Source organism: Aphelocoma coerulescens, chromosome 3, assembly GCF_041296385.1.
Source record: "Aphelocoma coerulescens isolate FSJ_1873_10779 chromosome 3, UR_Acoe_1.0, whole genome shotgun sequence".
NCBI classification, from domain to species: domain Eukaryota; kingdom Metazoa; phylum Chordata; class Aves; order Passeriformes; family Corvidae; genus Aphelocoma; species Aphelocoma coerulescens.
The window spans coordinates 121,898,553-121,913,308 of NC_091016.1; the positions used below are offsets into that span (position 1 = coordinate 121,898,553).

At 41.0% G+C, this 14,756-nt stretch overlaps 1 protein-coding gene across 8 annotated transcripts in view; it reads right to left on the reverse strand.

Annotated features, from left to right (window-relative positions):
* PKHD1 (PKHD1 ciliary IPT domain containing fibrocystin/polyductin) overlaps positions 1-14,756 on the reverse strand; it is a 252,139-nt gene that overhangs the window by 15,416 nt on the left and 221,967 nt on the right. For 2 of the 8 annotated variants that reach the window (XM_069011797.1, XM_069011798.1), the window contains 5 exons: positions 14,507-14,594; positions 11,043-11,150; positions 7,261-7,416; positions 6,614-6,748; positions 382-2,031 (listed from right to left, as the gene is read on the reverse strand). In XM_069011797.1, coding sequence (XP_068867898.1) covers positions 1,688-2,031; positions 6,614-6,748; positions 7,261-7,416; positions 11,043-11,150; positions 14,507-14,594 — 831 coding nt within the window. In that variant the 3' untranslated portion in view covers positions 382-1,687. Of the gene's footprint in view, positions 1-381; positions 2,032-2,873; positions 3,053-6,613; positions 6,749-7,260; positions 7,417-11,042; positions 11,151-14,506; positions 14,595-14,756 lie in introns of those variants that run through there. The other 6 variants (XM_069011802.1, XM_069011801.1, XM_069011803.1 and 3 more) reach the window with 5 other exon arrangements.

Here is a 14,756-nt window from a genome sequence, read left to right on the forward strand (position 1 = left end):
GACATTACTTATTCTGCATGCAGAGTCTGGATAAATTCTAGGATTATGAACTAAAGGATTAACTTAAACCCTTAACTATTTCCAATATGTCTTTTTCCCAGAAATAATTCTTTTTTGTATAGTATTTTCATATAACTTACATTCAATATTGTTTTCAGGCATTCTGACATATGTAATTATACATTATTTGCTTTTATGCTGGTTGGGTGTGATAGAGTCACTTACTAGAAGTAGAAACACTGAAGGGAAATAGAATTTATGGAAGGGAGGAATTGTGTTTCTGTAGAGAGGGAAGGATCTAGTGCCATGTGTAAGCATCTGAAACTGGGTATCTGCTGAGGAGGAAAAGAAGGATCTCCAAATAATTTCGCCAGTCCTGTATGTCTCTGAAAGGCATTACTTTTTATTCAGCCCCTGAATCATGATCCTTAGGGTTCTATACAATAATAATATTTTGGCCTCTGCAGAAAATAATGTAATAAATGGTTTTTCTATACCATGGAAGGGGTGAGAAAGGAAGATTCACTGCACTTAACAAGATCCTCATCCTCAAGTGTCTTAATCCAGAAAAACTCCTGTTCACTCAACCAGAAGCCTGGCTCAGTGTGGAATCAGTTTAATTTCACCCCAAAATTATGATTATAAAGGCAGGAGCCAACACTGGTTAATCTATTTTTGTGCTTAGAAAACTGAGCAGCTTGACCAGAATCTGCACCTTAACTCCTGCAGCTTGAAGAGAACTGGTTTGGGGTTTGTTTGATTTTTTTTTTTTTTCCAGATCAAGGTTTCTCACCTTCTCTTCCACTGCTGATCCAGCCAGAAACCTCATCTTCCAGATTAAGCAATTTTTTTTCTGCAAAGGAGTATAAATTTCATCTGGGGCCACCAGGCCAGCTTGCAACCAAGAATTTTATGGTACAGAGAGGGCATAATAAAGTTCCTCATCTTCCAGCTCAGTAAAGCAAAGCACAGAGGAATTCTCTGAGCAATTGAAGAACATCAGCATTATTATTATTATCCATAAAGAGTAGTGTTCATAACAAGCCAGTGATTTAAAGGTGTCAGAAAACAACACCATGGCAAAGATTTCCTCAGTAAAATACTTTAATTGAAATAAAATAAAAAAGAAAAAAAAAGGTTTAAGTAGAGCAGAATGGAAGCACTTACTCAAGCCACAATGAAAGTTGAATAAATGAAAAAAAAAGAAAAATATTTTTGTATGTATTGAGGTCCTTTGAATGACAGTAAAAGCATGGCTGGAAGAAATGGGAAAATTTCTGTATATTTACATATAGGCATACTCACCAGCAATGCTCTAGACACTAAGACTACATCCATGCTAGAATATTGTAGTGTCAGCAACTCAACAGAGCTCTTAGGTTGGATCCCTGACTGCTTTTGAATGCAATCTCAAAGCTGATCCACGAAGCACTCCCCAAAACAGCTCCTGGAGAGAGTTTTGGAGCAGTCAGGAGAACTGTTCACAACTGGCCCTTTGGATGCACCCACACCATTTTGGAAACTAAGAAAGGTCAACATCAAAGAGTCTCGCAGGTGGCTGCAGGTTCATTTGCCCATGTGGCCTTGTGGTTCCCCATCTCAATACCTGCACGATTTTCTCTGACCACAGAGGCAAAAGGCTTAGCCCCTCAGCGGCTGCAGTGGTTCACCCCCTCCCATCACTTCTTTACCCCTCTGCTGCCACCATGGCAACGCACTCTCTGACATCATTCTGGTGTTTGGGCATCCTTTTGGACTTCTCTCTTTCCTGGCTGTATCCAGCTGAAGGTTGGGGCACTTCCTTCTGGCTGGAGCTCCCCGGGACCGTTGGCTGCTGGAGTTCCATGGAGTCACCAGGAGACCTTCCTCCATGTGGCTGTGGGGGACTGCCACTTTTCCTGGCTGATGGAAAGGTGTCTGCCTTGGACCGGACAGTGCTCGGCTTTCTCGCTGACGTGGCTTCACGGGGCTGCAGGTTCAGCTCCTCTGCTTGTCCTGTGGCAGGTCCCACTGCTCCAGTTTCTTCCATATCTGTGAAGGCAAGACTTGTTTGGTTTTTCCAATAAGACCCCACCTTCATGTACCGTATCCTTCTATGCCTTTACTCTGTGTTAAAGAAATTAGTAAACTTTAAAACTTTTTTCCCCATTTCACATGGGCAGACAGTGATAGGACGAGGGGGAAGAGTTTTAAATTGAAAATGAGAGATTTGGGTTAGAGTTTAGGGAAAAAATTCTTCCCTGTGAGGGTGGCAAGGCCCTGGCACTGGTTGCCCAGAGAAGCTGTGGCTGCATTATCCTTGGAGGGGTTGGACGGGTCTTGGAGCAACCTGGGATAGTGGAAGGTGTCTTTGCCCAGGGTGGGAGGAAGTAGATGATTATTAAAGTCCCTTCCAACACAAACCATTCCATGATTCTATGATTAATTAAAAAGCAGTTACTGTTACAGAAGTAATTGCACTGGCCATACATTCTAGTTTGACAGAAATAAAATGTTAAAGCCAAACAACCATTAGCTATTTCCACAAATAAATAAAAACCAACAAACCCAGCTAGTTTGTGCTTATTGATACACTAACAGCTGCTAGAGCATCTCCAACATTTAACAAAATTTTGAATAAATGTTTAATAATAAAGTGTATAGAATGCAGTTTCTTAGTAAGCTATGAATTGCTAAGACTAATAATATTTTAATACTACACATCCATAAAATGCATCATCCCTTTCTGAAGCAGGCTGTGACTTAAGGTAGAACTTTATATTTCTAACATTTGAGTCCTACTCAAGGCAGAGCCTGTAACCTGCAACACTGTTTTTAAAAAATGACGTAGAAAAAATGCAGGAAAAGGAAAATACGCACTATACATTTTTCATGTGGAAATGTTTACAATCCTTACACATGAAATGGTTATCAATAACAGAGTCAGGATCACTTGTAGTGACATAGCAGATATCTTCTGAACTGACAGTCTCTCATCATGATTGGCAGCCTCATTTTTAGCATAATGAATGCTAAAAACATTCATAATATTTTTGTAATCCTCTCCTTCCTTCTGCAAAACAAAAAAGACAACAGCCTACACCCAAACCTTTAATACTCATTCCAAATCCAGATCTAGTCCTAGTCAATGTCTCAGGTGTTAGCGGACAAAATCAGCTTTTTTAGTCCATTTATCAATATCCATTGTAGTCTTTAGCACAAATAATACCAGAAAATGTGCTGTTGCCACTTCTGATTTTTCAGGTTTGTGCTTCCAGTTTAACCCTTAAGAGCCTGTGACATTCTGCCTCATGGTTGCTGGGACCTTATGCTCAGATTCATTCTCTTCCATATTTTCTGTAATTCATTAGTTGGAACTATATTTGCTGAATCATAGAATGTCTCAAATTGGAGGGGACCCATAAAGGGTCATTGAGTCCCACCCCAACCCTCACAAGAACACCTAAAATTAATCATATGACAGAAAGATTGTCCAGACACCCCTTGACCAACTTGAACTCTGGCAGCCCTGGCAATGACTTCATGCTTGTATTCATTTTTCCTGTTAAATGGTGTTCCTGTTTCTTCCAACTTGTGCACTCATAAATTTAAATTTCAGAGTTGTACCTCTTGGAAATCTGCCAGAAAGTTGTTACCAAAATTTCAGCAGTCAAGACATAATATTATGTTTAACACTTTCCCTTCTTAAGCTGGCTTTAACTTTAGGTAGTTGGCTCATTTAAGGTACAAATTACATACTCCACCAGGTTCAATTTTATTCTTTAGACACATAAATAAGATAAAAAGGTCATGATCTCCTATACCAAAGCTTCATGTTAGTTCTGGAGATTTACTGGCTCTCTCATCTTCAAAGGTGCCATTTTCAACAGTGGAAATAAGGTTTTTCAAGCAATTTTGAATCAGTGGAGATGGCTACAAGTTTTCTGGATAGAAGCAGTTTCAGGGATGAAATACTGCCCTGAGATTCCTGGGCGTTTTTTTAACTAAATACAAACTATTACATATCATGAAAGCACATGATTAACTGGATTAAGTACCAGCTAACAGAGCTCAGGCAGAAATTATACATGGGAAATAATTCTCAGGGATGTGTGGCAGTACCAAACACTACCACTGAAATGGGAGATATTCAGTGTTTCCACTGGTGATTTGTAATTAAAACTGAAATTGATTCTGATGAAATTTTATAAAACAAGGGGAAAACAGCAAACTGGCAGAAAGGAAGGAGGAGGAGCTGATCTGAGCAAGCTAGGAGGAAGGGAGGGAAACCCAGTTTGCAGATTGAGATAACATCTTCAGGAATACCACAGTGATTTCTCGCTGAAGGTGTCCCAGGAGTTCAGAATAAGAACCAATCAGGTACCATTCTGAAAAGGTTTAGGGAAAGGACAGAAAATTGAAGCTTGGAAATGTAAGTTGTAGGAGGATACAAGCTCTCTGTTGGACCACCAGAATAAATTGCAGAAAGCAAAATGAAATAATATGTTCCTCCACCTCCAGGTGTGTTCTGTTAACAATGCCTTAGCCCATCAAAAGTTCTTTAATTCAAGAGAGAGATAATTACAAGAAGCTGAGGAGATTTTTCTTGTCAGACCAAGGTTAGGCAAGGCAATATCTTGATCCCTTCTCCCTGCTGTACTGCATAACTGTATATTGGTTTCTCCCTCATCGTCATCCTCAGCTGCTCCTTTTGGTACAACATCCAGGGCCCCTGATCCACTGGACTTTGCATTTTACAAGCACCTACCAAAGAGAAAAGCTCTGTTTTGCTAGTCTTACTGTGGTGATTAATAAAGGCTCTGAACAGTTAATTGTGTTAGAAAAGCAGTATTTCTTATAAGGGGAAGAGCTAAAAAGCAGAAACTAAACAAAAAGAGTGCAGCTTTGATTTCTTCTCTCTCTCTCTCTCTCTCCAAAACCAACAGCACTTTAAAAAGGGGGAATCAAACATTAGACATTTCCAAGTCATATGTATTAAATTCACTTAAGATATTGTTATCCTTGTTTAGATTTGAACATATTGGGGAATCTTTTTGTCTTGCAACTATTCCTAAAAGACTCTAAGTGGCTGGATTGCCTTTTTCTGACAAAAAAATTCTTTCCATGAATTATTTACACGACAGCTCCAATCAACGCTGTACCTGTCTGCCTCCCCAGCCAAAATGAAAGTTCACTATGTAAAGGTGCCAAGGGAGAGTGGCAGCCTCCCACTGTGAGTTTATAGACAGAACTAAGTCAGCACGCATTATGTGTCAGAGCCGACATCAGACAGAATCAGATCCTTTGATCTCAGACCTCCACAGGAAGCTTAGATCTCAGACAAATTAGATAAAAAATGAATTTATAGCAGATATGTATCCTAAGGCACACAGCTGAATGCTGTGTTTTGGAGGAGTATGGCAAATATCAAAACATATAAACTGCAGAATTTCCTCTCCTTCTCTCTCTCCCTCTGCTTTTGTGATAGATGCTAATTAAAAGGAGCTAAAACTCCAGCTCGCCTCTTCCTGCATCTTATGTAATCCACAGGCTTCGGTAAGAAGGAGGAAAAAGAAATTCCCAAAACAGAGTAAATGGGGGGGTCAGCAGGGTTATCCGAATGCCCTTAGGTCTGCGCTGTTGGCAGGTGAGATAAAAAAAAGCCCTCAACTACTGTAAGAACATTTCTCACTTGCAGAGAGGGAAGCCGGTGCTTTGTGCTGCCAGCCACATGCCCCCGGGGCTGTCTGCTTTTCTGTGACCTCAGAAGGAGTCGGGTTTGATCAGCAGATGATGAAAGGACAAGTCTTGAGGAGGTGTGCAGGAAAAGGGTTGTTTGTGGCAGGACCCTGGGGAGTAACGTGGGACACAGTGTGGGGTGGGTGGGAGTGGAGATGCTTTGGGCTGCTGGGTTGGACTCACAGAGACCAACCATGAAAATGAGCCCTGGGTGGGTGTTTTTACCTCCAGTGTAACTCAGTGCAGTCCTTCACAGCCTGCAAATCTGTCCAGAGCTTTTGATCCCCCTCCAGTACCTGGAGATTTCAGCAGGGAGGACCCCTGCTCCTCCAGGCATTCCTCCTCCAACATCAGGAATGTTGGTCCCTGCCCTACTCCAAAAACACTAGAAGAAATCATGGAGTCATTGAATCATAGGATATCCTGAATTGTGGGGAAGGGACCCACAAGGATCACTGAAATCCAGGCCCTGTCCCTGCACAGGACACCCCAAGAATCACAGCATGAGCATAAGGGGGATTATGCTGCTACCTTCAGTGTAGCTGGGAATTCATTCATCTGTGTTAAAGGAGATGAAATAACAAACAGAAATAAAAACAGGGAGGAGAAGGAGAAGGCAATAAAGAGATAGACCTTTTGAGAATGCACCATTGATCCTATACAAACCTATAGAACCATAGAATCATTAAAGTTGGAAGAAACCTCCAAGATTATTGAATCTAACCACCAACGCAGCACCACTGTATTCACCATTAAACCTCTCCCCAGCTGCCACATCCCAAACATTTTTTGAACACTTCCAGTGATGGTGACTCCATCACTTCCCTGGGAACACCTGAACAGATTAAAAGACATCAACTCCTGATGTTCAACCCTTTATGAATTGCAGTCTCACCTCCTGCTACAGACACTGCACTTTTATTTGGTCCTTGATTGCAGCAAGGTTTGGTGGGGGCTGCAGGAGGCTGTGCTTGTTCACTGGGTCTCTTGGTGCTGTCCTGTGGTACATCAGGCCGTTCAGTCCTCGTTTCTGCAGTGAAACACACAGACACATCACCCTCAGTACATCCTCTCCTCAGCAGAAATTATTAGTTCAAGAAAAAGTTGAATATGTTGTTGAATATATAGTAGAATATTACTTGAATTATGCCACCAAAAGCAGTGTCCACACAGCTTTGAACAGTTCCAGGGATGGGGACACCACCACTGTCCTGGGCAGCCTGCTCCAGTGCTTAACAATCCTTTCCAAGAAGAAACATTTTGCAATATCTGTCTGGACTCAGACACCTTTTATAGGCATAAAACTGTATAACCTTGAACTATAATAGAATCATAAAATAGTCTGAGTTGGAAGGGACCCACATTGATCATTGAAGCCCAACACTTGCCCCTGTGTTAACTACAAAATATATTCTAATTACTGAATATCTCAGAGTTTTTTCTGAGTTCTGTTGTCTGAAACCCATTCTGGCCGCTCTGGGGATTTGTTAAATAAAATAAGGAGTCTGCAAGTATAAAATTTTGTGGATATTTCCAACTTACTGTTGCTTTTGCTCTTCCTGAACCAGCAGAATGAAAGAACAATGATGAATGCAGATGCTGCTGAACCCAGTATGACAACGAGGATCATGCTGGCCTTGGCTCTCATGGGGACAGGAAAAGTGGCAAATGGCTGGGACACCACAGTGAACTTGGCCCCTGAGAATTTAAAGCAGTCAGTTTATTACAAAAGCAAAAATGCTGGTTTCACAGCTAAAACACCACCTTATAACCTTTCAACAGGGATGCCACTGTTAAATACGCATTCAGCGACAAACCATAAATCCGTCTGTCTCCAGACAGATCCAACATTAACTGACAATATTTATTTAGGACTGAGTACCAGGACAACCCAAATGTGTAACAATATTTCTACAAGCTAGGTTTCAATCTTTCAGTGCTTGCTGAAGCAGAAACAGCTTCTTTGCATTCAACAACACTTAATATTTCCTCCATGAATTTGTCTAACTGACACAAACCCCAGAAAATACGTTCACAAAGCATCTGCTTCTGAGGCCAAACAGATCAGGCCCCTACAGAAAACATGCATATATTCTGCAAGACAGAAAAGCTGGCTGTGACAAGAAAGTTGTTAATACACAGTTTTTACAGGCTATACCTGAAATCATATCAATATAGGTTATGGGGGAACCCAAAAACCTTCACCAGCATGAAGATTAAATCCATAATGCAGAAAACTTCCAGAGAACTTGTTAATATTTTCCACCATGTCAGTAATGAGCATTATAAATAAAAACTGCCAGTGTTTCTGCTGTTATACAGTAAATATTTAGTCTCTTGAAAGACAGAAGCTTTGGGTAATGCTCTGTGCCCAGAGATCCTAAAGTTTTCTGTAAATGGCAGAATCAAGCCAGGCACTGCTCATAACTTCTGTGTTCAAGAGTTCATCGGGTCTCAGATCTGAGTCTCAAGGACTGCAAGAAGCTCAATACTGCCCTTTTGAAATAGAGAGTGGTTTTGGTTCCCTAAATTATTTTCAAAACAAGTTCTGAATGCAGATGTGCCAGGAAAGAACAGGAGTTTAGGAAAACTGGCCCTGGTGCTGTCTGTACACCAACCTGGAGGATGTGGACTAGCACATCAACTCATTATCTGTCTTACTACCTGACTCATTATTGGTCCTAACCCCACAGTTCTAATAATTTTGATGGATGGATATTTCTTTTACTTGGGTTCCACTTTTAATAAAAATCTAAAAGCCTCTTTTTCTCATCAATTCATTAAAAAAAATCAGAAGCGCTGTCAGAGGGAGGCTTGGAGACCAGGGTAAGTAGCTGTAAGTACTTTTAGCAAAAAACTAATTAGATTTGTGTCGGTGTTGTCCACCTGAACGAAGCTGAGCTTCATCAGAACAAGGTGGGAAGCATGTTCCAATTGGGAGAAATCTGCCTGCAGGTACAAACACATATGAACTTCAGCTGAGAGAAGAAATCTCTCAGGTATCAAGGACTCTACACAGACAGGTGTTTAAAGGTGTTTTGCACTACTCTAATAGTCTGTGAGTAGGATGCTGTAGGTTTAAATGGGAAGTGGATGTATCAAACCCGTTGGGATACATACCCGTGAAGGGAATATTACTGTAAAACAAGGAGCAGGACTATGCAGTGGTGCTAGGAATAGTCTGCTCTCCCCAGGAACTACCACTAAAACATTTGGGATTATTGCATTCAACATCAGCTGCACCTCCTGAGCTGTCTCCAAACAGTAAATTATGCCGGGGTAGGTGCACAGAGCAACTGGATCATGAAAATATATCCTAAACATCTACTGTTTGATTGTTTAATTTTGGTTTATTTAAGCAATAAAAGTAAATCTCTTCAGTAAGAATCTAGCAGTGTAAAAGCCTTTATATAGTCTCCAGCATGATTGCCAATTAAAAGGAGCAAAAGGGATTCTTTCTTTGGTGTGTACTTTTGCAGTGCACCTTGAAAGCATGCAATAATCTGATTTACACAGGTGATACCTGCACAGGTGCATCAGCTGCCTGTAAACATTGCTACCTCTAAACATCCTGCATGGGGGAATGGCTTTAAGCTGAAAGAGGGAAGATTTAAATTAGATATTAAGCACTGGCACAGGTTGCCTTGAGAAGCTGTGGCTGCCCCATCCCTGGAGGTGTTCAAGGCCAGGCTGGATGAGGCTCTGAGCATCCTGGTCTACTGAAATATGTCCTTTCCCAAGGCAGGGGAGTTGAAACTCAATGGTCTTGAAGATCCCTTCCAACCCAAACCATTCTGTGAGTCTTATTAATTCTTAGTAACTCTCTGACTGGCTAAGTATTTCCGAAAAGGGATCTCTGTTTAACCTTTGTTCAGAAAAAGGATTTTGGGATTTCCCTGAAATAGGTTTCTAAACACATTTCATTAAGTGTGCTTCCAGCCTAAAGAGTCAGATCCTGTGAGGTGCTGACTTTCCATCTGCTCTCACTGAAGTGAATGTAGTGGGAGTTGCATGTGTTTGGCAGCTCAAAATACACAAAAATCCCCCACTGAAATGCACACTTCCAAGTGCTCCTACACCCCAATTCTTCCTTCGCCTAGCCATGGGCAGCACTGGATTTGGACGAGCCACTTCTGGCAGTCTAAATTTTTGCTCAGAATTTTTCATTACCCACTTCCACTTGGCCCTTCACCAGTCAGATGTACTTGTTCCCTCTGTTTTTTTCTGGCTGAGGCAAGACATGAGAGATAAATAGGTAGATAGATAGATAGATAGATAGATAGATAGATAGATAGATAGATAGATAATAGATCTATATCATCTACAATGATATTTATCTAGCGAGATATCCATGCATATATATCTGTACATAAAGAGAGATGGATGGATGGAGGGATGGATGGATGGATGGATGGATGGATGGATGGATGGATGGATGGAATGCCAGAATAGAGATTTTACACGTGGTCTTACAACATCTATATCTTAATATGTCCTTGGACTGCCTACCAGACATGTTCCTGTTTCTCCAGATTTGCCTCAGCAGTCACCCTGAGACAAGAAACCAACACTTTGACCCCTCTATACCTTCAGAAACAGATTTAAATGCTGCCCCCCAAACAGCTGCAGAGCTGCTTCTCTCATACAGACACCTTGAGGATTTTACATGGCAGAGTTCACGGGGTGCCTTGTCCCCCGTGTCCCCTTCAGCTGGCATTTCCAAGGAGGCATAAGCACACCTGCCTCCTCATTACCGAGCTGCTCAGAGACCTCTGAAGGTGCCAACATCATCTCCATAAGCTGCTAGGAGAGCCCTGGCAGAGCCCAGTCCTGGAGTCATGATCTGAATGAGCATAACCACCTATAAAGGTGACCAGGTGCAGGCAAACAGTCAGGAAAAGGCACTGTGAAAACAGCCAGGAGCACAGATGGAAAACTTCTGAATAAAAACAGGGGAAAAAAGAGGGAATGAGAGGTCCAGTTAATAGGAAAAAGTTTGTTCTGGCAACTTAACTGACTTTAAATATCTGATTTATTGGGACACATACTAGGGAATCCAGGGAGAAAGAGGCACCTTTTTCTGACAATACTTCTCTGTACTAATTCATCAGATTTGAGAGATCTTGCATGAATAGCACAGGAATTCCCCAACTCTGCCACTGCCTGGGGAACGCCAACTTGGATGTGGAACACAACTCAAGCTATTTAGAGGTTTGGCATCGCTCCACCCATTCAAACACAGTTTAACTCCTTTTCTGTAAATTCAGGCCACTCGTAGGGCTTTGATTTTACCAGATTAAAAATACACAGAATATGAAGCTCACCTGGAGGTGATGTGACAGTGAACACAAGTCTCCAGTTTGTCCCTGAGCTGGAGACCGCCAGATTGGAAAAGCTTGCACATCCCTCTATGACCTGCACTTGGGTGAGCCCTGGAGAGTCAGAAAAATCATATTGCAATTAACAGCAACCAGATAAGTGCCACTTAAGGACCTCAGAGAGTCCTCATGACTTTAAGGGACTTCAGAAATCCTAAATTCATTGTCCATCCTAATCATGAACATTGTGTCTAATCCCAGAAATTTCACACATAGGCACTCAGAAAACAAATTCCTGAGGTATTGGAGGGCTTCAGCTCCTAAATATTCATTCTTTGAGCTTATTGTGAAATGGCATTTCCTGCATGTCATGGGGGTGTAATGTGAATGCAGCCATTAAAGGGACCAAACAAAGGTAATAGGAGCTATAGAGATGCACTAGAAAGTTCCAAATGCTCATTTTTTAATTTAACTCATGTCTTGTGTGATTAACCATTTCACCAAGGTTAGGAGAGTGATAATGAGAGTCTATTTTCTGTCCTAAAGGGATGGTCTCAAGGAGTCAACCACTGTAACTAAGGGACAAGCTGAATCTTCAATTCTTTTCTGATTTGTAGGTGTTTCACCTTGTCTTTGGGGCATCTTCCCTCCTGTCCTATTGTTAAATCTCTTGAAATTTTTCTTCAGCTCTGTCAGATGCTTTGAAAGATATTTGGCCATGAAAAATGTCTGTAGTGACTGCCCTGAGATAGTACAGGAGACACTGTCAGCTGGAAACCTGGCAGGAGGAAACTCCACAGGGAGCACTAAAATGAAACCCAGGAGACAGAGTTTCTCCATCACTTTACCTCTTGTTGTGAGCTATCAAGGAATGCATTCTGACCCAACATTTACCCTTGCTGTGGTTGTTATTTCTGTAGACTCTTTTTAAAAGTCATAATTTACTTTGCAATTGGATCCCCGTTTTATTGTGTGTATCTTTGAGCAGCAGCCAAGTCTTGGCCTTTGAGTGATGCTGACCAGCTCTGGTCTGCATTCAGGCTCTTGGGGTGAGCAGGGTGAAATTCTAAAGGCTGACAAATTTCCAAATGTTGGTTCAGGTGGGGGTGAGATGCCAGAACTTCCTCAGGATGCTGGACTTGCTCCAGTGATCACAAACACAGACTTTTGCCTGCTGAAAGACAACATGTCATAACTATTTGCTTTATGAAGCAGGTGGTTTGGCATTTTATTGCAGTTAAGCAGCACAGGTGAAGGTACATAAAGCTGAATGTGGGCAGGACTTTTCTACTCTGTCATTCTCATGTTCAGGATATTGAACAATGTGGTGAAGTAGCAAGGTCTGAACTACAACCAGAAATTGCCCAAGACAAGGTCTTAGGCAAAACCATGACACATATTAATTATTTAGCAATATAAATTATAAAGTTTCCCCTCTCTATGACTCTGGTATTATTTAATTTGTTAATATCCCAGTCAGTTTTGACTGCATATATGGGTTTTTTTCTATTTCTGTACAGTATCCAGCACACCAAACAACCAATTCCATTACCAGTCTCCAGGATCAGCTGTGGTATATAAATAACCAGTGATTTCTACTGTGAATAGACTTGGTGGAGATGTGGGGATCTAGATTTCTTTTATTGCTCCAGCCTAATCCTGGCTCATCCCTCTGCCACTCATATGATCCTCCTTATGACAGCGTCTGCACAGACTACCAAGATTTTCTTGGCTCTCATACTCACTGTAATACAGATTTTAACAGAGGGCCTTGTCAGCCGTGTTCAAATACTTTACAATTGCCATTTCTAGAGTGTGATGAAGCCTGGAGTACTGTACTGTACTTCTCAACAGAGACTAGCTCAGCTTTCAGGCACATATGCTTCAAAGCTCAGAATATTACAGATATATATGGGAGTCTTCCCAAAGATCTCTCAGGCAAGCTGGTATTTAACGTAGAAGCACAGCTAATTTGGAGCTAAACTGCCTTCCACGAGGCACTTTGGCTGCTGTCAGATGAAGCAGCCTCAGTGTGCTAGACGGGACCCATTTCCATTAAATGCTGCTTTCATGTGCTTCAAAAGACGAGTGCAATAAGGGTGTTTGTCAAAGGAAAAACTGCAGCAAACTATTACATGCAGAACATCTGTACTGTGCTGCTCTTCTTTTGCTGGAGTTTATTGACTATTAATTTGATGCATGTATCTTTTAAAGAATGTGAAGTGTCTTTCTCTTCAGTGACTTTTTTTGCTTTCTTTTCCCCTCCTTTCTTTCTTCTTTTCTTCCTTTCTTTCTTCCTTTCTTCCTTTCTTCCTTTCTTCCTTTCTTCCTTTCTTCCTTTCTTCCTTTTTTCCTTTCTTTCTTCCTTTCTTCCTTTTTTCTTTCTTTTTTCTCTCTCTCTTCCTTCCTTCCTGCCTTCCTTCCTTCTTCCCACGGTTAGTCAGTAGATGATCCAGTAATCTGTGGCTTATCTAGACACATGTTCCTAAACCTAAGAAGTTTAGGAACATGGTCTGAAAAGGCATGAAAAGCAGCAGAAAAGACAAAAGGATTTTTCTAACATGTAATCCTGGAACTATCTTGGGGTAGGAAGAATTTCTAATTAACAGAAAGAGGGACTGGAAGGATGAGAAGCTCTAATCTACAGCATGAATGCTACTTATCTTCTCTAAATGTGGACTTTTCAAGTGAAAAATAATACACAAATGGCTTTACTGTTAACAAAATGCTTTCTCTGCAATAAGGAACCCAACTTTTGCTTGCGTGTACTTCTTGCTTATATTTAAATATTTTAGTTAATGAAATTAGTAACGTTATAATCACTATCATTTCTAACTTCTAATTTACCAGCATATGACCATCCACAGTTATTTGGTTCATCTCTCTACCTTAACAAGTTTCTATGTCTAAGCATGTTCACAAAACCTTGAGGGAAATCCTCAGATTTAGAGTTTTTCCCGAGTTTTCATGAGCCTTTAATGAGTTCAGGCCTTTTGATAAATGAGGATCAGAAGGAAAACATTTAGATCCCCCATGAAAAAAAAACCACTTTCACATTATAATGTATTAATGACAATCCATAGGCAGTTGTTTCTGTCTGTACTTGGCCTGATTCTTTGCTGGGATAAAAAGGTTGTTGTGGACCCTAAAAAAAATTACCCCAGTTAACATAAACTGAAAATCAAGTGTTAGGATTTCTAATTCTTCATTCTTTTCTTTTTTAACCCCAGATATGTCTTTTCAAGACAAACTAAAGGATATACTCCCATTAAGCTACCAGAGAATGAAAATACTTTTTGCCTGTAGCATATGACTGGGTAGCTCACCAAACTCCTACTGCAACCTTCTGTTTTCAGCCCAAAGACTGGTTTTCAAACGCAGTATTTCTCAGGGAGAACTCCTAAATTTATCATCATCATTTTGCATAGCTGCTTTGCCATAACCCTTGCTATAGGAAAACACATCCAAACCTTTCAGCACAGCCTGGGAGGAGTCCTTGAGATGAGCTGATACGACCCAGGGTTCTGCAGGAGGCCCCAGTTTGTCGATTCTTTGACCCTGGGAGGAAGAACAGAAGAGAAGAATTAAGATCTTGTCTCCCCAGCAAGAGCAAAGAAAGCTTTGAAGGTTTTAACATCTGTAATATTTTTAATATGTATGTCCCCAATCTGAGGGCAGTTTGCATTTATGTGTCACATATTAAAAATGTCACAAAGTTCA